This window comes from Triturus cristatus, chromosome 2_1, assembly GCF_964204655.1.
Source record: "Triturus cristatus chromosome 2_1, aTriCri1.1, whole genome shotgun sequence".
Lineage (NCBI taxonomy): Eukaryota > Metazoa > Chordata > Amphibia > Caudata > Salamandridae > Triturus > Triturus cristatus.
The window spans coordinates 589,295,324-589,318,720 of NC_140581.1; the positions used below are offsets into that span (position 1 = coordinate 589,295,324).

Consider the following 23,397-nt stretch of genomic DNA (forward strand, 5'->3'; position numbering starts at 1 on the left):
AGGTCAAGAGGCACTGAAATGATGCGAAGCGCAAAACCAAGAAAAAACTCGCTGACAACCATCAGGCAGCAATGCAGACCACCACCAGGAGCTGGATGAGATGGAGGAAATGGTGTCAACAGTCATCAGTTGGGAGATGGTGGCAGGACTTGGGGGTCCGGACACTGCTCGACATGACCTGACACAACAGCACCAGGGTGAGTACCGAAGAGGGACGGGGGGATGGGGGGAGATGGGCACAATGGCACACATCCACAATGAAGTAGAGAACACTGCACACCCACAATGACTCTTGAGCATGTCCCTGAACCCCTTGGCACACATACAAACAGCAAGTAGGCCTCCGTCCACCATGGGCATAAAGGTGTCCCCGCGCTCAAAGAACCAATCTCACAACCAACCCAAGCACACGTGTGAAAACCAGCAAATCTGCGTGACACTGAGCCACACTGACAATGCAAGTGACACTGCATGACAAATAGCATGGCTGCAGTCCAATTCTCATGACATGCTGCACGCCATGAGACTGAGGTGGCTGAGTGTGGAACACATCCGGAAAGGAGCAGGTCACACCCTGACATATCCACATGCACACACAACCCCTGACGGCAACAACACATCTGCAGATAAACCATGCCCAAGAGCCCAAATCAGCCAAGTCTGCAACATCTCAGCACTGTAGAAGCACAGAAGTCAAAGGCACACCGCCTCAAAGGGATAAGGGGCAGCAAAATCACAGCTGCAGGGGCGACTCACCCACAATGCAGCACACACATATAGCAATAACAGCACATCAGCATTGACGACAATGTGGTACGAAGTGCAACACTTTCACTACAGAACAGAGGACACAACTGGGTCCGCTTGTGCATAGCAACTGGTCAATCACATCTGGCATAGCAGGAAACTGTGAAATGAGAGTGTACGCGTACAACCTCACATCCCTGATATAGTTCAAATGTCCACTGTTCAGCATGAAATAGTCAGCTCCTCCCAAACAGTCACAATGTGCATTGTCATGCAGTCTGTATGTAAACATGGACAATAATGTGTCAACATACATGGAACACACTGTCAACCAGCATCTCCCCTTTACATTGCAGAGGGACAATCAACACCTGCAGCAGAGCAGACCAGACATCTCTTCAGTGATGATGAAGAGGACCCCCTGGACATTTGCCCCGACACCCTCCAATGGCTCGGGGACAGGCTCCGCACCCCACCCCCAGGAGCAGTGCAGGCCAGCTGCATCGAAGTGACCTCACCCCCTGCACAGACAACACAGCAGGAAGCATCCACCACCACGGCTGGCTCCCAGCACCTCACCCAAGAACACATGCTATTCCAAGGCCAGGTGTTAGACCGTCGGAAGGAGGTTGCTGAACATGTGCGGGTGGGGTTCGACAACATGGCAGCCAAACTGGATGGCATATGTGGCTGTCTGAGTCACATCAGGGACCACTTACACTCACTAATGGACACCCACAGTTCGCACCCTGATGTCCAACAATCCATGCCCAACACCGCTGGAGTCATGCCTCTGAGACGAGAACAACTGCCTACTCAGAGTGGCCTCAGCGATGTCAGCCGAGAGTTGGCACAGATGATGAGGATAATGGAAAACATGGAGCATATGCATGCGGAAAGAATGGCTGCCATGGATGCAAACCAGCGAAAAGTTGTTGGTATCTTCCATGCCCTGTAGATCCTCATCATGGCATTGCTGCCATTAAGGCAGCCGCAGATGAATGCTGCTGGTACTTCCACACACACATCTCCGGCCCCTGATGTGTCAGTGGCACACAGTGCTGCAGACCAAACATCAGCTCCCACATGTCAGACAGATGACAGAGAGGACGAGGATGCGGGTGATTCCACCTGTGTAGCAAGAAGGAGACAGTAGCAATCCTCTCCGCCATATGCCCTGTTTCATCTTGGTGCTGCCCTCTGCATCATGCCCTGTAACAACACCTCCCACTGTCCCCCGAAACACTCCTCAACGCTCACCTTGGATCTCGACATGGACTGCCATGTTCTGTTTTCTCTACAATGACACAGCAATCACACTGCACACTGTCTTCTACCTCTTCCGGTGTACCTGTCAATCCCTAAATGACTCTGGCTGGCCCAGCCTGGTCTACAATGTAATGTGGTGTTTGCATGGCCATGTACTGCTCCAGCTCCGACAGCCCCAACAAATGTGAATAAAACATTCAAATTGACACAGATATGTCATGTCCATAATCGATCAAGTTTGAAAGTATGGATGAATGTAAGGACATTGATTGCACAAAAAGGTACAGCCTGGGAAATGAAAGCAATGCACATGTGTGACCGTGACACACAGAGGCAGGGAGATGACTGGGAATGTGTGCACTAGATGTGGCCTCAATGCACAGAAACAACACTCGCGCACTTTCACAGCTTTGCCCCATGCAATGTTAGGAATAGGGCTGTGTGTGTAACGTCTAAGTTGCTGGCAGGCCTAAAGTAGTGTCCCCCATCACATTTGACAACAGAACATCTCTTCGCATACCAACTCACACACAACTGGGTGGACACAGCCTGTAGTGATGGATCACATTGATACACATGGCAAGAAGTTGGATACCATACTCACATTGCTGAAGACACGTAGGAGCACAGGTCTATCAGCAACTATCCCAACCACAATGTCTGGCTCACAGATGTGGAGCTGGCAATAGGGACTCACCCTTCAGTGAAATGCGTCAGTCAGTCCCTCACTGTGTACGGACAATGCTCATTGAGGCACACGATTTGTCATTCCGATCAACACTCATCACAATTGAACACTAGTGAAGTTGCGTAAACTTAATTTGCATGTGCGTGTCAGTACGGGCAGGACAAGGGCCACAACATGCAGACCAGTGCATCAAACACTAACAGGCAGCATTCAGTCATGGTACAGTTCCACGTGACAGCCGGTGTGCATGTGCCCGGGATGGTCGGACAGTGTGTTGTTGTCTCTCGTATGACCGGCACTCCTCAGGCCTGCGGCAGTTATGTGGATGATATGCCACAGCTTGGAGCAATGAGTTGTATGTGTGTTCAAAGTTTGGACGTATGGGTAGTTGTGTACGTAAGGGTCAAGGGTATTCCATGCAAGTGTAGCTCGAGCCAGGACTTCTGTGTGTGGTGTGTGGATACGTTGCTCTTTCATTTGCGCTGTGCGTAGTGTGGGAGTCTACATCATCTGCTATGGTATCTCTCTCAGGGGGTGCAGGCAGCATGCAAGACCAAGGTCGGAGGTGCAGATGTCCTTCCGCATTACGTATTGGGACAAAGGTGCTTTCATCCCTAATGTTAGTCTGACAACTGCTGGAAATGTGATGTGGCTTTCACGCTGCAAATGAGGCTAGGCCTTAGGCTTATGGTGCACTAATGGCGAAACACACACAACAGTTGGCATGTATGATCCAAGAGCCCTAGTGGTCTTGCGCTCCTTGTACAATCCCTTCGTGCGCGGCCGCCCTCCGGGTACATGCAAAATTGCAACATCGTCGATTGCAGGCCGTGTGGCGCTGACACTGCGACAGGGACACACGCATCAGTTGGTTTCCTGTCCATCCCAGAAATGAACCACGCCCAGAGCCCAGGGATAATTATTCACACCCCTACGTGGGCATGGCGTACACCGACCCAGCCCACTCGGCTTACTTATAAAGGGGGGGGACGTCGCTACGTGCGCCAGTTCTTTCCCACTGCCGGAGGTGACATGGCTGCGTCCGCCTGGCATATCACAGGACTCAATCATAGAGGGTCCATGACTTGCGTTGCACAGAGTTGGTGGCACCGGATACACTGCGGCCGGCACGGGCCTACCGCCACCGGAAGGTGACATTCAGTGCACTGAGATAGGGGCACCGTAACTGCTGAGTGGGTGTGCAGCCTGCGATGATGCGCCGTCCTGGCGGTCCGGACTGGTAAGGATTTGTGTGAGCCCTGCTGGACCGCAGTGTAGGCCTGAGTCAGGGGGCAGCGCGGGCCTACTGCCACGTGGCGTTGCCTCACAGTTCACAGAGTTAGTGGCACCTAAAGAGCTGGGCGGGTGTGCAGCCTGCGATGATTCCCTGTGCACTGATATGATCTCTGCCATTGTGTAATCAAGACCCAGAATCAGGTGTGTGACCTTGTGGCCCACGGTGTGGGGCTGCATGATGTGGACGCTGCCAAGGTCGCGAGACCCGGGCTTGGAGCTTGCACTGGCACGTGGTGGGCCCTCTTGCAGACACACCGGTGGCGGAACGTGAGCAGTGAGGCCTGGTGGCGCAGGGACTGCCAATGACCGCTGGGCGGCAGGAGGGGCTGGTGTGCAGCAGACTGTGCAGGTGCGGGCAAGCGCTGATGGCGTGTGCAATGATGTAGACTCTGCCATTTATGATTCAGGTATCTGTTTCAGATAAGAGACCTGGTGGACTGCAGTGTGTACCAGCACGTGGTTGGAGACACACCGGTGGCAGCAGGTGAGCAGTGAGGCCTGGGTCTGCATTGTCGGCACACTCTCTCCCTCTCCCCCTTTCGGTGTCTCGCTCTTTATCTCTCTCTAACTCTCTTTCTTTCTCTTTCTCTCTCGCTTTCTCACTCTTTCTCTGTCTCTCATTTTCTCTCTCTCTCTTTCTCTTTCTCTCTCACTTTCTCTCTCTTTCTCTTTCTCTCTCTCTTTCTCTTTCTCTCTCTCTCTCTCTCTCTCGCTCTCTCTCTCTCTCTCTCTTCCTCTCTTCCTTTCACTCTCTGCTCTCTCTCTTTCTCTCTCTCTCTGTCCTTGGATGAGTGCATGACACACCTTCTTATCTTTAATTTTTGTCTTGCAGGCTGTGACTTACAGATTGTCCAGAGAAGACCTGCCATGACTCTTCCACATAGTTGTATTTAGTTTAATTTGAATAAATTGTTTTGTTTTGTAATTCAAAGATGAATGACTGATTCGCCTTTTTCTGACCATACATGGTTGTTGATTGTTGTGATTATGCGACATCTGGCGAATTGTTTTGTTCAGGATTTTGTGCAGTTGATGTGAGATCTCTTTGTCTAGGAGGGGTGCGGCCTGTGGGAGATGCCGGGGGGGGGTCCTGGGGGTGGTTGCGATGGGTGTTGTGGCCCTCTTGGGTGTCCGAGCTGCATGATCATTGGCTCCATGGCATCTGTCGTTCTGCAGGTGCGGATCTGGGCTGGGCTCCCTTTCATGGTGCAGGTTGTCGTCCGACTTAACACCAGGTGTTAAATCCCTGCTGCTAACGCCCCTTATCGCATGTTTTGTGAATTTATCGCCGATCTGGCTGGGCGTCGAGAATGTTGCGAAGTCGTGTTGTCGCAGCTTTTTGCACGGGAACGCCTACTCTGCATCTCATTAGCATTAGTTGCCGGTGTCATCTGTGGCGATGTTTTTTGCGGCTGCAATCGCCGGAATACTGGTGATATCGGCTGCTACTTGGCAGCGATAAAGTGCGGCTAACTCTGCGATAGTTCCTTGAGAATATGCCCCTTTGAGTATTACTACTGCACGTGAAAACAAGTAATGCCATAAGCAGACTTGAAGATCTGCTCATCATATGAACGAAAAGCTGGAACGGAACATGTTGCTTCCCATGGCATAGATTTACCTCGCCAACATATCGGTGCACCCAAAGGTGTTGCTTTTATTTTATAAGGAGATATGGGAGATGCTAAACAAGCGCAGAATCAATGGAATCTCAGCAGTATGGTATCCCACGGGTGGTTTTTGATGTTTTTTTCCAGTGGAGCACCTGTTCTTGTGAGACAGGTTGATACTTGAGCTTCAGGGACGGATGTATGATGATACAACGCGTACCATCACAACGCGGTATGTTACATCGCGGTTTTGACAACGCAAGTCGTTACATCGACTTGCGTTGGAGGGCGCTGGATTTAGGAATAGTGTGAATTACTATTCCAACTCCAGTCTACGTACAGTAGGGAAGGTGTTGGAATAGTAATTCACACTATTCCTTAGTCTAGAGCGCCCTCCAGTGCAAGTCGGTGTAACGACTTTCATTGTAAAAACCACGATGTAACCATACCGCGTTGTAATGGTTGCGTGGTAAAGGATGTTTCCCTTCAGGGACACATTCAGCAGGACAGAAGGTATCGACAGAAAATGTCTTCATGTATGTTGAAATAGCAGAAAGCAAGTTCTGTTAGGAATGTATAGAGTATAGGTTAGCACAGGCCTGGCACATGGTATCTTTAGTGGTGGTGGAATGAAGGTAAACCACAGATTACAAAGAACAGTTCTGCATAAACCAGAAAAATGACAGAAGGGATTGGCTGTCTGATCCACATCAGGGAAACCTCTTAGGCTTCAATGCGCAATAGCCAAAAAAGTGTGTGAGTAGGACTGTCTGGACACTACTGGAAGACCTGGATGCAGACCAACACCTTATGGGCCATACTGCACCTGTACAAGACCTTATGGAAACGCATAGCTTCTGGGAAGGAGTGATGCACTCTATGAGCTTGACCTTGGTGGCAGAAAAGTCAACAACCTATGCACCTGCTTTGTTGATACATCTTCCAAAGTCCCAGATACTGATTCTACAGAAAGACACTGGGGGCCTAGGTAACTAGAGATCACCGTGAATAGCGATATCACATTTATGAGCAATGTTGAGAATTAAATATGATGAGAAATTATTAACAATTTGTCAGCATACTGATCAAGTTTCAAACAACATGATGGCAGGAGGAACGCGTATTTTTGTATAGAGGTGTTTACTGCAGACATTTTGGTCTATTTTTATTGCAAATAACAGACTGTACTGACACCAATTCAATGCTATTCATTTGCATCAAACTGATGTGCAATATATAGATGGGATTTTTTTTCTTATGTTCACCCCAGTACCTATGAAGCGCTTTGACATCTCCTGTGGGTTTTAGTAGCACTATATTAAAAAATGTGAATAAATAAACAAATGCCACTTTCTCATCCAATTTTGGTACACATGCCAGCAATTCAGCGGCACCAAGAGGGCAGCACCCATCTTTCCCGGGCAGCCTGCCTCTTACCACAAGCCCTGTGCTGCAAGCCTCTTTCCAGTAACCATGGAGGCCCATGTATGCCAGCAGCCATTTCACTGCTTCCTTCCTTCACAGGGCGCGCCCAGCATGTTGCTGACCGATCTGGCAGACAATAATTTTTGCATATCTCCCCTATGGCCCTTTCGCCCCCTTCTTCTACGCCTCCCTCTGTCCTGCAAACCTGTCCATAACTAACGAATAAAAACAGCCTGCCACGTTAAAGGAAATCGCTAATTAGCAGCAGCATAACAAACAGCCGAATTACTTGTCTGTCTGCCAGAAAGTGAACCCATTAATATTGAACATCATTATTTATACATCTATAAACTATTGCATGAATATTAATACTGTTGTTTGATTTATCAGCATGTCAAGGGGCAGGGCCATTGGTATGTTATTGTTAAAGCACAATTTCTTTAACAATTTTGAAAATCCTAAAATCCCCCACTCCATGAGGCGGACGGCCGTGCCCTACGACTCAGAGGGCCCCTGCTGTACCCAAAGGTTTTATGCATCGGCTGGATATTAAGAGCCATACTTCTGTATGGGGGCTTTCGTTTGGCTTTATGACTTTATCCCACTGACGGCCACTAACAAGATGGTGCAGGATCACCCTTGAAATTATCAAACTGAGCTTAATTTATAGCGGGGCTGAGGTGGGAGAGAAAAATATTATATCGACTAGTCCTCAAAAATGATTGTGCCCGCCCTGGACGTGATGCATAATCGCCTCCTCGTGTACTTCGTGCTTCGAAATGTTTACAATAGTTTAGAACAGAATTCAAAACATAACCTTGCATACGTCGCCAGCAGCTGCTCACGAAGCTGAAAACGTTAATACGCTACAATGTAAATCTCTATATTTCCTTCACCCTATGTCATTACAAGGGGACGTAGGAAGATGAGGGTCTGAATGGTTTATCCCATTAATGGCATGGCAGGGAAATTAGGCCCCATAGCTATTCGGTATTTAAAAGTGTGAGGGAGCAAACTGCAGAAAAGGAGAGGGATGAGGATGAAATGAGGATGAGAATTGGAGTCGAAGAAAACCAGAGTAACAGAAAGAAAGAGAGGGAGGAAAGAAATAGAGTATGGGAGAGAGAGAGCCAAGGGGACAAAAAGAGTGAGTGAAGAAAAACAAACTGAACGTGTGTGTGTGTGTGTGCCCATGAACGCCGGCATGCCTGTGTATGTGTTTGTATGCATAGAGCCTCGAAGTTAAACATTCTGGCAGGAGCTTTACTGTTCCCGAGGTACCTACGGCAAGAAAAGGACCCCAGCACTACGGGGTTGTCTCACTAAAGCACTCGCAACGCCCAGCAAAGTCGTGCACGAACCACTATTTTGAGGCACTCAAAAATACATAGGGGCAGATTTACAAGGAAAGTGACTCAATGCGTGCCGCAAGCCATTTGGCTGCACCGCACTGAGTCACTTTCAAAGCACAGGGATACGACATATTTACAGCAATATGTCGCATCTCTGTGCTTCCCCCTGCGCTGGCACATGAATAGAATGAGTAAAAAACTAGGAGAAATTAATACATTTCTCCTCGTTGCGCCTCCCTATGACTCCCCTGGGAGGAGTTATACTCAGACGCATTTCCAGATTTATGATTTCTCGTAAATCTGAAAGTGTGTCTGTTCCATGGGTGTTGCATGAGAACACCCACAGCAACACCTATGGAAAGCCCCTATCACGCAAAGTGCTGCATGCAAAGGGGCCATATTTACAAGGATGGGAAAACTCACGCAGGGTGGCTTTTCCTGTCCTTGTAAATATGTGGCAGTAAAGTGCGCCGCCGGTGCATCACAAAAAGAGCACGGGGCTTGTAAATCTGCCCCAAAGTTCCCTATACTAAATAATACATACTTCATAAGAATTTTATTACTTGGTCATTGGTATCGATGTGTTTTCCTTATTTTCAATCAAATGCAATTTCAGAAGAGTCTTCACAAGTTTTACTCCTCTAACAGCTAAATGTGGACGTTCAACAGACAAACAACACATGTTTCTCAGATTTAATTGGATTCTGCTTAGTTACGGCTATGAAGATGTGATAGCTCTTATGTGGATTCATGCGATTCTCACCAAGAAGACATGCCAATGACAATCAAAGTTTTATCATAAAAACAAATATGTCAATGGGGTAAAGCTTCATAGATAAGACCGTCCTTGCAATTAACTGTAGGCACTTTGAGGTATTGGATGCCAGTGTTGGTACACAATGATTTAACATTGCACCAAGAGGTTTAGGGGTGTTTGGTCTCTGAGAATCATCAAGGATTATCCAATCCTTGCACACGTCATAGGGAAACATGGTGGGCAGCCAATGGGGATTCCCTTAGCCTTCAGGATGAGGGTCTAATTTCAGCTCAGAGCTGGCAAACCCAACCTCAAATCCAATGCCATCTTTCCACTCCATAAGGCCATGCCAAAATCAGGTGGGGAATGCTGTCACTGATCCCTACAGGGTGGGAAGTTAGCAGTACATTGTCTGGGACGGGTTTCACACCATCTGATTGGCACTATCCCAGCCCCTGTTAGCGCCCTGTAATTCGCAGATGTCTGATAGGAGGTGCTCACTCTCTAAATAAAGCATTAATGATTTAAATCGAGCACCATCAGCGACTTTTAATAGAAACACAATGCTGAAGGAGACTGTCCTTGTTATTTGACTTAGCAACGCTCCAGTAAGAAATTGGGTTATAAGTTGAGAGGGATGGAAGCCCCAATCAAAAAGTAAACACAATCATTGTCTGGTTGAATCACAAAAGTCCCTAAATAAATATGTGCCTTGCCCTCTGTAAGTTTGGTGCAAAAGCAGTCAAGCTTAACTTAGAAGCATTGTGTAAAGTATTTATGCAGTACTCAAGCAGTAATAAAGTGAAAACACAATACAATAAAAAGCCCAAACTAAATTTAGAAAACTAGAGTAAAATGTAAGAGATAAAATTACACCAAAATGACAGTATGTTAAAGTATCAGGTAAAGAAAGCACCCACTTTAGGGTATCTGATCATGCAGAAAAGGGGCAAAGCCACAAGTATAGGCTGACTGCAATGGAGCTCGAGTTGGATACACTGACCAGGCTTGGTCCAGTAAAGAGTTTACTTTCTCCATGTCCACGTGAGGAGCTTCAGCTGGAGCTGTGCATTGGAGGGGGCCATGAGGAGGTTGTTGTCAATGTAAGGAGTAGTCATTGCTGGAGCTTTGCATTGGCGAGAGCGGTGGTTGGTTCCTGTTTGGCGAGAACAGCTGGTCGCCGTCAAAATGTCATGTCGACGGGAGGCGCAGTAACTGTTGCTGACATGACAAGCATGCTCACGGTCGCAAAGAACCCTAAAACGTCTGGATTTTCACTTGGAGTGCAACTATTGTAGATGTGGAGCAGGGGTGGTACACTCTGATGCTAACAAAAAAGGGGACACTGTTCCAAAGCAGGGTCAAGAAAGATACCCAAAAAGCCTAACAGTATAAAGAAAAAAGCATCATAAAAAGAAGAAGTCCTAAGTAAAGTGGGCCCATCAGGTGAGGGAAAGAACATATCTAGCCTCTTGTTGCCCTCACACACCCCGAGAGGTGTCATGCTTCATCATCGGGCATGTGCTCCTCGTTGGGCCAGCGCTGCAATTCCCAACGGGTCCCCCGAAGGGTCACTTTGTCGGAGATCTTTTGAGGCATGCCGGATGGTGCATGAGGGTGGCGGGGTGGGTCCTATGTAGGGGTAACAAACATTTGCGTGCATAGTGAGTTAAAACTGGCAAGGGGTAACCTCCTAGAGGTTGAAGTAATTGAATGACCCTCTTGGCAGTATAAAAAACTCTAAATAAGAGTATCATCCCAAATGGCACAATATGCCTAAGTATCAAAAAAATGGCCAACATGTTTCGCACCTCTGTCGCCGCTAAGGTCATTGGTGCTTCTTCAGGACCGGGATGTAGGAAAATAGTGAAGTGCACGTGAGATAAAAAGAATCAAAGATAAATACCCAAAATGCATTTCAGGGCGGGCCATTGTGCTGCTCCTGATCAATACCTAGGACAAGGAAATAGAATAAATGATAAAAAGAGTACATAGGACGAGCATTAGACTAGCTTAATGCAACGTAGTTTGCCACAATCGTGTGCACAACATGCCAATGTCAGGGAAAAGGAAGAAAAAGAAAGAGACACAATAAGGAATAGGGAACTACCTCTTTAAACTCCAACCCACAAGATGTATAGTGGCGGATCTACTCATCATAAAGATTATATTATAGAAAAGGTGTGGGACACCCCTATAGGTAAAAATGCTACACCACCACGTGTGAGCAAACCCTGTACTTACTATGAATCAGGAGGATCAGGGTCCAACGTATAACACGTGAAAGTAGATATCCAGCAACGTGTTCTTGCCTCCCGTATGAAACGAGAGGAGCTCCAATGGTAATAAATGTTAAACGCCCACACCTTATCGAGCTAATAAAACAAAACATAACATGGACATTGCCAAAGTGAACACAGTTAGAAGCTGAAAAAAGTCATTACAAAGTATACAGAAAACGTCCCGTTTCCTGCCGCCCATTATCCATAAAATGCTCACTTTTAACAAACGAGATGACAGTGCCATACCGCCCGCCATGTCCAATTGCCAAGCCAGGACCGAACTCGAGGCAGCGGGACGGCAGTTTAAAATAGAAATGCTAATAGGTGCCAGGAACACTCCTCCTTCTAGGGCATGCCAAAAAATATGCAATTCAAACGCGCATGCGTGCAAAAAATAGTCGCAAATGCGCAAGCGCCAAACAGGGGATAACTAATCCCCAACGCATGGGCATCCCATATAGAGGTGGAGCCTCATAGAATGAAACAGAGCCTCAGCCCAATTAGGCGTTCACAGTCTTCAAAGGGATGGCAAGTTCTGTTGTGAAGACGAGATCATTGATCTTCGTCAAGGAATCCCTCTGTTGCCAAATACACTACAGCTACCAATGTCGGAGAACAGAAGCAGCACATGTGTGACTTGCGAATCACGCAAGAGGTAAAATGCCTCTGTCAGCACGTATATACAAAATTAAGCCTGTGTCAACACGTATATAATGCATTAAAATTACTGTGTTCTATTGTAAAAACATATAGAGGGCAGGAAGGAAGGGACAGAGGACAGGGAGGCCACCATCACCTTCGATCCATGCACGGGGGGAGAGATAAAGAGGAAAAAAGGGGATGAATCACCCTAGTATATGTCCCTAAAGAAACTCCCATGAGGGATACATGCAGGTCTCATGAAAAAAGAAAAAGAAAATGAGGAATAGGAGGGATAGAAAAGATAAAGGGTCCCTCGGCTGTGCCGCCGTGCTACTACTATATCAAAAAACAGGAGAAAGGGGACCAGAGAGCTAATTAATGGTCCAGTGTCCATGCTCCCAAAAATTACATACCAACAAAAAAGGGGACACTGTTCCAAAGCAGGGTCAAGAAAGATACGATGGACAACGAGGAGCACATGCCCGATGATGAAGCATGACACCTCTCGGGGTGTGTGAGGGCAACAAGAGGCTAGATATGTTCTTTCCCTCACCTGATGGGCCCACTTTACTTAGGACTTCCTCTTTTTATGATGCTTTTTTCTTTATACAGTTAGGCTTTTTGGGTATCTTTCTTGACCCTGCTTTGGAACAGTGTCCCCTTTTTTGTTGGTATGTAATTTTGGGGCATGGACACTGGACCATTAATTAGCTCTCTGGTCCCCTTTCTCCTCTTTTTTTGTATACTCTGATGCTAGCCAAGGGTCCAGGACCTGCGGGGCATCTATTGGTAGTCAGGACTCACACCAGCAGAGGCCAAAAGCAGGACTCAATTAAGTCCAGTTGGTGCTAGTCAGCTGGGTGGAGGCCTCTGGAAGCTTGATGTGTCCCTGTAGGTCGAATAGGAGTCTGTCAACTGACCCTTGGAGCCACTTCTAAGGATCCTGGCTTCAAGGCATGCAGTCTTCTGTCTTCAGACAGCAGAACAGTCCTTCTTCTGAATCCTCCACAGGTGTTCTGATTAGAGGCTCTGAAGGTGACACATTATTTTACCTTGGGCCAGCCTCTGTATGGGGCAATCCCAGGCCTACTCCCAAACTGGCTTTGGCCAGTTATTTCCCTTACGCTGAGTTTGGCTCCAAATTGTCTAGGATGACAAAGGCAAGGTCTGGTCTAGTATCAGGTTTTGTTATGTGTGCTGCAGGCAGAGTCCCTTGAAGTGTAAGTAGGGCAGAGCACAACTCCTCCCGATCCATCCTGTCAGGAAGCCCCACTCCCTCTACACCCAGGCGTTTTTTGTCCCCATGTCTGGAAGGAATACACAACCCCCCTCAGGAGAGCCAATCACGGTCATGAGACCATGGACACTGGCAGAAAGGCAAATTTGGGTTAGGCAGAAAAAAGCCAACTTTCTAAAAGCACAAACAACTGTAACAATAGTGGTTGATTTTGAATGAAGGAATATTACTAAAGGACCGGTTAATAAATAAACTGGACCTGTGTCTTTGTATCACAATTAAACAGATGCATTTTTAACAAATCATAAAAAGGAAAACACGCTTTGCTTTGACACAAAACAAACAAATCAAATGTACCACAAAACAGATTACAGTAAGTTAATAAACAAATTAATGGAAATGGTGCAACCTTAACAATGCTGTGGCTTGGAAATAATCATCCTGCTTTATAACATAAATCCCAAAATTTCAGTGCTTTAAAAAACAAGTGCATGAAGAAACACAATAATTGTTCAAACCATTTCAGTGTTTCTAAACCAAAGGGTTATCTTATAAGAGCTCAAAAATAGCATGGCTCTAGTGGTACTGCCAAACGGGTCCCTAAACATCCACTATGGAGGGATTAATGATTATGCAACTGAATTCCACTGTCCATATGGATGCAAAGTAAATTGAATCCCGATGGTTGTGGCCAACGCATTTCAAACCACTGGTCTATGGGAGTTCTATTCAGGGCTTTGGGCTGGTGGTGGTTTTTGTGGATCTTTTATCTTCAATGGGAACTGATCCCGACTAGAATCCTGCTGTGTGCAAAAGAGATGACTTGTTTTCTTTTTTTTGTCAATCTCCCAAATATTTTTCACAATAGTTTGATTTAGTACGAATAAGGGATAACTGGTGCCTCCATCTTTGTCACAGGGTTAATGGTCTATTAACCGGTCTTCCAGTAAAATTCTTTGAATCAAAACCAATCACCTTTGTTACAGTTATTTGCATTTTGATAGAGGCCCACAGTTGTTGTTGTTAAGGGCCCAACCCTCCAGTATTCCAACTTTCTAAAAGTGGCATATTCTGAATATTAACTTAAAATCCAACTTTGTCATTAAAGAGGCTTCAAAATTACAAATCAAATAAGTGGAAGAATTATCTCTGTATCTGTTCCCAACGTAGCTCAGTGTTAGTCTATGGGAGAGTAGCTTTGCTACAATTGATAACGACTTTAGGAGTCTTTTACTTACAGGAAATGCAAAACTTAAACACACGTCCTACTTTTCAAATACTATGACCCATCCCTATGAGCCTTTTGACCCCACCTTAACGATGACTAATAGGTATTAAAAAGGAAGATTTAATTGTCTTTATCTATAATGAATATTTTGTATTTTAAATATGTTTTCATATTTTTATAGTGTTAGGAATGTAATTTTTTAATTTTTTTTTTTAAATGATTAGGATTGGAATTGCGTTTGTAACCCTTCCAAAGTCCAAAACTTTCCCTACTGTTGCTTAGATTGGAGCTGGAATAGTAAAACTAACCCTCCAAAGTCTAACACTTTCCCTGATTATGCTTACATTGTCGTGGGAATAGTACATTTAACCCCTCAAAAGCCAAACACTTTAACACTTTCCCAACTGTTGCTTAGATTGGAGTAAGAATAGTAAATCTAACCCCTCCAATGTACAACAATTTCTATGAGTTTACTTACATTGGAATTGAAATAATAATTCAACCCCCTCTAATATCCAACACTTTCCCTGCTGTTGCTAAAATTGGGGAGGAAATGGTAAATCTAACCCCTCTTAAGTGAAAAAGTTACCCTACTGTTGGTAAGATTGGAGCGGAATAGTAAATATAACCCCTCCAACATCCAACACGTTCCCTGATTTTGCTTTCATTGAAGTGGGAATAGTAAATCTAACCCCTCCACACTCCAACACTATTCCAGATTTAGCTTACATTGGAGTGGAAATTGTAAATCTAACCCTTCCAAAGTCCAGCACTTTCACTGTTTTTGCTTACGTTGGAGTGGGAATAGTAAACGTCACCTTCCAAAGTCCAACTTTTTTCCAGTTTTTGCTTACATTGGAGTAACCCTTGCAGAGTTCAAAACTTATCCTATGTTAGCTTACATTTGAGTTAGAATAGTAAACATGACTCCTTTGAAGACCAACAGTTTTACTAGTGTTTATTTTTGAGTGCTGTTATTATTGTAATATTTTTCTTTAATGTGTATATGATTTGTAAAAACGATTTGTATTTTTTTTTCAATACATTTTATTTTAATCAAGTGTGATATATATTTATGTTGATATGTGTTTGTTAACTTCAATTTTAAGTTTTTGTTAATATTAATGTAATTTTTCAAACAAATGTTTAAATATTTACTTTTATATTTTATGGGCCTGATTTTGTGCAAGTTTACTCTTTTTCTGTATTCACAAACTACCATTTAATAGTAACTTGCTGCTGTTGCTGATGCTGTCTGCCTCAAAATGGAGCAGCCTTCCCAAAGCCCCAAAATCTCCAGTACCCAAAACCCCTAGGCTGGGATTGAAAGCCTAAGGATCCTACGGTAGCTCTGCTATCCTTAAGTCCCCCTTGGTCCCAAAGAGTCTAGAACTATCAAAGGGAAGATCCAACAGCGTGGCCTGAACATCCAGAGAGAATCCTGAACCCCTCAACCAGGCATGCGTCCTTGTTGCAACCAAAGAGCCCATCACCCTGGCAACGGAATCAGCCGTATCAAGCCCGAACTGGACCACCTGACGGGCTGCAGCCTGAGTGTCCGACAGCACCTGCACGAAGTGACCTTGGACATCCTCTGGCAGCTTAGGTATCACCTCCTTGGCTGAGTCCATCAATGCATGTATGTAGCGCCCCAACAGGCACGTGGCATTAGTTTACTTCAAAGCCATGCTGGCCGATGAAAACACCTTTTTAGCCGACTGTTCTAGCTTCTTGGAATCTCTATCCCCCGGAGTGGAGAGAAAGGAACCTGCGGATTGCTTAGAGGAACATGAAGCTTGAACCACCAAGCTTTCAGGTGAAGGGTGGGAAGATAAAAATGCTGGATCCCTAGGCGCAGCGGTGTAACGCCTTGCCACCATTCTGGATAAAGCCGGGGCAGACATTGGCTTTTGTCAAACCTTTGTTGAACACAAGCAGAGGTTCCACCACTGATGAAGGGGAGTGAAGTACCTCTGTTAGAATGTTAGACTTGACCTCCGCAGTGGGCAACTGAATATCCAGAAGGTCAACTGCCTTTCTTATAACTGAATGGTATGAGGCCACCTCCTGAAAAGGAAGAGCTTTGAGAGAAGAGAGATCCCACTCTGGTGGCGTGTCCAGGCCACTGCCCCTTGAAGCCCTTCAAAACCATCCATAGGATCCAGTATCTCTCCTTCCTCAGCTTGATCCTGCTGCTCCTGAAATTCCTCCTCTTCCAGAAGCCTCTGAGCTTCCCTCCTCGATTTCATCTTTAGAATCGGTGTCGGCAGTGCCAGACGGGGAGCAGGTGACCTCGGAGCCGGCATCGATGGAGGGCCTTCAGGAGCGACTGGCGGCGCCGCACAAAGTCAAGACACCGCCGGACCAGAGCCCGATGGCAGCAGAGAAGAGTCCATCCTTCTCTCCTGGAGTCTCTGCAGTCAGGGCAGAAAACTCTGCACCTAAAAAGATAGGCCAGCCTAGCTTTTTATGTGTGGGGGGTCTCCGCCCTGACATTGGAGTCTCCGCAGTGGCGGCTAGTGACATTTGAAAGTGGTAAGACGGAAAGATAAGGAAACTGCTGCCCCACCTATTGTTGTGGTGTGGGTATCTACTCACCTCCAATCAAATACCCCAGCACGTGCAGAGAAATACTTTCACCAAATACCCTTGACACTTTGACCTAAATACCCACTTCCAAGCACTTTCAAGTACTCCAGCATTTTCACCTGCATACCACATCACTTTCAAAAACATACTCTGCCACTTGGACCATTGTGCCGTCTAGGAAGCCTTCCTCTCTCCTGCCCCAGAGCCCTCTCCACTGCATGAGCCACAACCCATGGGTGCTGCTGTTCTGGGAAGGGTCCGTCTCAACTGCTCCACAGTCCTACCTGCAGCCCCTTTTCCACGGACATCTTATGGGAGGCGCTAGTGTTGATGGTCTTTGTCCACTGCTGTCATTAAATGGGCGCCTTTTTACCCATCGTCTGGTTACCTCCACAATGACTCATCCAGAAGAACCCTTAAATTCAACAGTAAAGTAGGTTATTTACCCCACTTAGAAAGAGCAGAAATGCGGTATATGGCGCTAAAATACACTGTGTACTAACATCTCTAGGCACTACTGTCAGCACCAGGTTCCTTGTGTTTTAGGAAGGCTGTCTCATCCTCTGCATGTATCTCCTAGACCCTCATCACTTAAAGAGGGTGCATTCTGTGGCTCAGAGGGGCTCTCCTCATAGCACACCATGCTTCTGCCAGCACCAATTTCCCTCAAGATTCCTTCCCGTGTCCCAACAATCACAAATCCAATCATCAGACTCCCGGGTCTCACCTCGCACTCTCGGCTCAGTTTGCAGAAGAACTCCCCATTTTCTAACCTGCTGTACTGATCAGCACCATATGGGAGGGAGGGGGCCCAGAAAAAAGGCGCAGGCCTGGGTCCCCTGCCCTGCTGAGCTCTGCCCGAGCTCTCCCAGTCCCAGATATCCCACCAGTTGAGTTGAAGAACAAGCTACCATTCCTGGAGCTGCTCTCATGCTGATAACCAGCATGAAAGCAGCACCAGGGTTGGTTGGACCGTGCTGGCTGAGCGCTCATACTGGGACTAGGGGCCCGTGCTATCTATCCACCCAGCTGTTTAACACAGCTCAGGTTGGAGAAGTTTAAACTGCGCATGTCAGGCTGACCATCGCAAAACAGCCTGCCAAAGTGACATGCGCAGTTTAAACTGGTGTTGCCAGGGACCCCTCCTCACTGCTCCCGGTCTGCACTGCAGCAATGGCCCCACTCCACAATGCCCTCACATGACTCAACTCCGGCAGCAGGCAGAACAAAAATAAATGGTAATAAAGTCACTTTATTACCGCTTCATTTTTTACTTTTGCTGTGGCCACAGCTGGGGGAGCCACGCTCATGCGCCCAAATGGAGTAGCCCATGCTGAGTCTCTGCAGTCATTTGTGAATACCGAAAATTAGTACGCTTACACAAAAGTGTCAGTTTACTTTTGTGGATAAGGCCCTTACAGTGTGTGTGTGTGTATATATATATATTATGCATATTTAGTTCACATTATTAAAACAATTTTTATATTTATTTCATTTCTGAAATAATTTCATATAGGTGTTTCTGGGTTTAAGTTTGTTAATTTTTATTTCTAAGGTATTAACATGTATAATATAATGTTTTTAGAAATTATTTTATTATTGTTTTATAATTTACATATATATGTATTTATACTTATATTTAATATACATTACTAAGTAAAACATTTTTTTTTAAATTATACTATTATTTTGTATTTTAATATTTTAAATAAATGACATGTAATGGTATATGTACGAATAGTTCAATAAACGTATGTTTTTTTGATTGGTATTCTATTCCACAAAATTTTGACTCAGTATTTTGGTAGTTTACACACAAAAAATGTAAACTCAATATTTTTGTAGACAATATTTGACACACTAGTCTGGCGTCACAATATTGTTATTCTTGATATTCTGCAATACCACCCCAGAGAGCCCCAGAAAGCTTAATGGTGTTGTAGCATTTTCTGAAGGGACACTGAATACATCTTACCTGTGGATCGATGGCTTCCCACAGCTTGTTATTAGTGATGCCAATTACCTGTCACCATCCATCCACATTGCCTGCCCTGGGACATCTGCTATAGTGAATAGAGAGTACAATGGCATTAGCTGTCGATGTGAATTCCTGCTGTTTATGCATATTTCCTTTTTTTTGGCTAGTTCCTGCACCTGCTTGTACATGCTGTCCAGCTCTGCTTGTTGTAAAGCTATCAAGTCACATGGGCGACGACACAAAGAACTTTAACATATTCTCTTGTCAATCTTACATGCATATGCTCACAGATTATATGCTGGGAGGGGGTATGCTGGGCAGGGCTTTAAGTGGGATGAAAAAACTGGGGGGGCTCTCAAAGGGGCGTGGCCGATGTAATTAAAGGCGTGGCTTAAAATACCTAAGCTACAAATCTGTGCTTAGCATAGTGTGCCACCCAACTTGTATTTCGCTGTCATCGTACCCAGATATATGATACAAGTAACATCATACCTACAACAAGCAAGGACTATTGGCTTTGTCAATGGTTGTTAATTGCACAAGGTAAATAAGCAGCAACTATGGCTTTTATATAATAATGAAAAAGCTTCCACTTAAAGCCCTGGTGACACCATAACGATGTTGCTGCTCCAGAGTTTCAGTGGCTGAGCTAGGCACTATGCCATCTGTGAGGGTCCCTGCGCTTGCCGACCCGCGGCCGTGCTTAAGAGCAAGCGGGAGAGGGGGGGGGGCTGCTGGCAGGGATACTTGTGAACTCACGTCCCCAAAACTTGTGCCCTGGGGTGCCCCCCCCCTTGCTACGCCACTGTAGAAAATGACTCTTTAAAGGATTTCCCTTCCCCTACCATTCTTACCTGCCATGACGTCAAGCCGTTACTTCTCCACTAGTGAGAAGTGAGCACTGTGAGCACAGGCACATCGATGTGCCTGCTGCTGCCACTGCAGTCAGGGGAAAAATGGACCGCCTGTGCCAGAGCACAAAACAGAGCCCGAGAGAGAGCCGTTTCGAGGCCCCCTTTAGAAAACTGTTGGTGCTCAGCACCGGTGAGACCCGGCCACTTAAAGCCCTGACCAGGACACAAAACGGAGCCCGATGGAGACCCGTTTCGAGGCCCCCTTTAGAAAACTGTTGGTGCTCAGCACCGGTGAGACCCAGCGCACTTAAAGCCCTGGCCAGGACATAAAACAGAGCCCGATAGAGACCCGTTTCGAGGCCCCCTTCAAAAAACTGCCGGTGCTCTTCACCGGTGAGACCTGGCCTCTTAAAGCCCTGGCTGGACATAAATTGGTTAGGAGTAACAAGAAGCATGTAGCTTGTGATGGTGCTCGGGAAGTGTCCATGGGCGGCCATGTTTGAGCATTAGTTCAGCTCAAGAGGACCGCAAGGAGAGGTGACATCCAGCTGCAGAAGAAGCATAGGTCAATGCTCAGCATTTCTGAAAGCTGTGTGGAACAAACCTACAAACGGAGATCTGGCTATCCTTGTTGAAATGTCTCTGCTATGACTTCTTACCACACAGGCTGGGCAGACAGACAGGCAAACAGGAGAGGGCTGGGAGACCTGAGTGGGACGAAACAGACAGGGGAGTGCCAGACAAGGGGTGAGAGGCGGGAGAGTTTGAGCACAGGGCAGCCAGTGCAGGCCTTTGCTGAAGGAGGAGATGCATTATTTCTGCACATACACACCCCGGAAATACCAATGTTGATGGACAGCTAGATGATCCACTAGCCAATGGCGTAAAGGGCGTACAAAACTTTTCCTATGTGTATGTGTACGTGTATGTTGTGTATTTTATGGTTTATGTTGTGTGATTCGCTCAAGACAGCTATAGGCCTGTAAACAAGACCTAAATATGACAAAGTGCTTTGGGCAATATTACTTATTCACATACACTGCAGCAGGAAGTGGCTGCAGAGGAACAATGCTTAATCTCCACAGTAGAATATTTTTGGAATGGAATATTCATAACGTGTATTTGTAAAGCGTTTTTTTACCCAGAAGAGTATGTTGGCGCTGAATAACAGATGTTTATTGTTACACAACTCAATGGTACTCATTTTATCGACTTTAGAAGGATGAAAGTCTGAGTGGACCCTCCGGGATTTGAGCCTGTGACCATGAAGTCGAACACAAGCCCCACCAGTGGACGCGTTGGTCCACTAATCCACCGGCCTGGATACACACATATTAATGCTATTACAGCGTCAACTCAACCTGATAAACGTTGGCTTCATTTGTTGGATAATAAAAAATTACTTTCTAGCCATCAAGGAGAAAAAATATTTTCTCTCCAAGGAATAGATGCCAACAAACTTTCTGGCTACCTGCTTATTATTAATAGGTGCTTTGCAATATGTTCCGCTTTGTCAATTATTTATTTAGGTGAAAAAATATATTGCTATGACCTGTACAAAAGCAAGGATGCACCAGATAGTATACATTCTCAACTTCCATTTGTTTTGTGGTTATATATTAGATACGTGATAGCAAATTTAAAATATTCTAGTAAAACAAAAAAGCCCGTATGTTTTGCAGCCAGACAATAGAGTAAACCTTTAAGTCAAAGTTGAAAAGTGCAAGTTAGAAAAAGCTTTTAGCATAGTCCATGAGACTAGCCTGCTGTAACTACTTTAAGTCATAACAGTCATCACAATATTTCTAATTGGTTGTTGTGTATTAGTCTCCATGGTGTGTGGACACATTTCGGCCTATGGGATGGTTGGAAAAGCCTCTTTGGGATGATAAGCAAGGAATTAAAAAAACGTGTGTTTTTTTTTTCTTAATACTGGTTCTGGTTCAGTATCGAGCAGTGGCGCTTCCGCCGCTAAGGCCGAGGAGTGTCGCCTCACTGCTTTGAAGCAGTCAAAGAAAGGAAAAATAAAATTATAAAAAAGCTATGTTATTATCATTTTATTTTGTCCTGCTGCTGCAGCTTTGTGTGACGGGGCGGGGCAGGGCTGCTCTGCTCACAGAGCAGGGCAGGGGAGGAGTGGTAGCGCCCTCCTAAGTGCGCAATGACAGCTTGGCCCGCCCTCTCTGGGTCATGTGCACTTGGCATGTTCTCAATGCAGGCTGCTTTACAGCCTCCATGGAGAACATGCCCAGGCCCACAGTCCCTGACTGAGCGCCAAACCAATGCGCTCAGACCAATCACAACACTGCATTGCAGCATTGCGATTGGTCAGGTGAGCCTGGTTGCCTGCTTCCTGTTCCATTCCAGAGGAGAGACGACAGTGACGCAGCGGTAAGGTATGTTTTTTCTTTTTTTTTGTAATCCCCTTACTACCCCCCCTCACTCCTGCACTGCCACCCCCGATCCGTGCCGGCCGCTACTGGTATCAAGGAGTGCAGGGATTTCTGCATCACAGATTTCATCTTTGAATGTATGTAAATGAATGTGAGCCGACCCACCATCTTCACAGCCAGAGCATGGGAGGGTGGGGTTAGTCCCCTCCAAGTTGGGGAACCCTTCTATCCTGTACAGAATCAGTGGGATGGTGTGTTGAGATCAGTCTAATCAGTCAAGGATGTCCAATATGAGTGGATCCTGTCTTTAAAGACCTTTGTACAACTCACTGTAGTGGCCAGGGGATGGCCACGTCTTGGCTTTTGGCTTTGCAAAAATTATCTCAGCCCTGAAACGTATCAAATGGATACTTAAACATGTGGACCCCAAACTGCATAGTTAGAAATTTTCTGAATTAAAAAAATAATCACAATTACAAAGGGGCTGTGAAGTCCCATTATGGAGTTAAGAGTTAGAAGGCAAATGAGAAAATATTTTGGGTGGAGGGATATGGAGGATTTAATTGCTGTGTGCTTGTACTAAACTGGTGCTTTGTTGCTGCTTGCCTTTGGATACATGGAATAATTAAGACGAATCGTATTTATGCTATGAGGTTTGACCCAAGAGCGATGTTAACAGTTGCCATCAACCTCTTAATCTCTTAGTAACCAGATTTCAAATAATGTAGCCTTTTACTGTGAGTTTGAACTCTCTAACTCGATACCCGCAGGCCTTGGAAGAACAAATACGGAGCAGGGATGGCGTGACCACGGGAACCAGCTTTGCTGTGCAAACCCTGGACCACAAACACATCTTTGGGATTGGAGACCTACGTGGAAGAGTAGCTAGGTCTGTATCATGGATAGTATGTCACTTATAATCATATCATCTTTTTCGTTTTGCTTGTCTTTTAAAATACCTTTGGTTGGTGTCAAATTGTTGTCTCTTTATATACAGCAATATATAGCAGAGCCCATGTCATAAATTTTCAGCAAGCCAAATGGATATTT

At 45.7% G+C, this 23,397-nt stretch overlaps 1 protein-coding gene across 2 annotated transcripts in view; it reads left to right on the forward strand.

Moving 5' to 3' along the window:
- The window catches only part of FAM81B (family with sequence similarity 81 member B), a 615,395-nt gene that overhangs the window by 196,203 nt on the left and 395,795 nt on the right, over nt 1–23,397 (forward strand). For both annotated transcript variants that reach the window (XM_085632493.1, XM_085632492.1), the window contains exon 4: nt 23,118–23,236. In XM_085632493.1, coding sequence (XP_085488619.1) covers nt 23,118–23,236 — 119 coding nt within the window. The remainder of the gene's footprint in view (nt 1–23,117; nt 23,237–23,397) is intronic.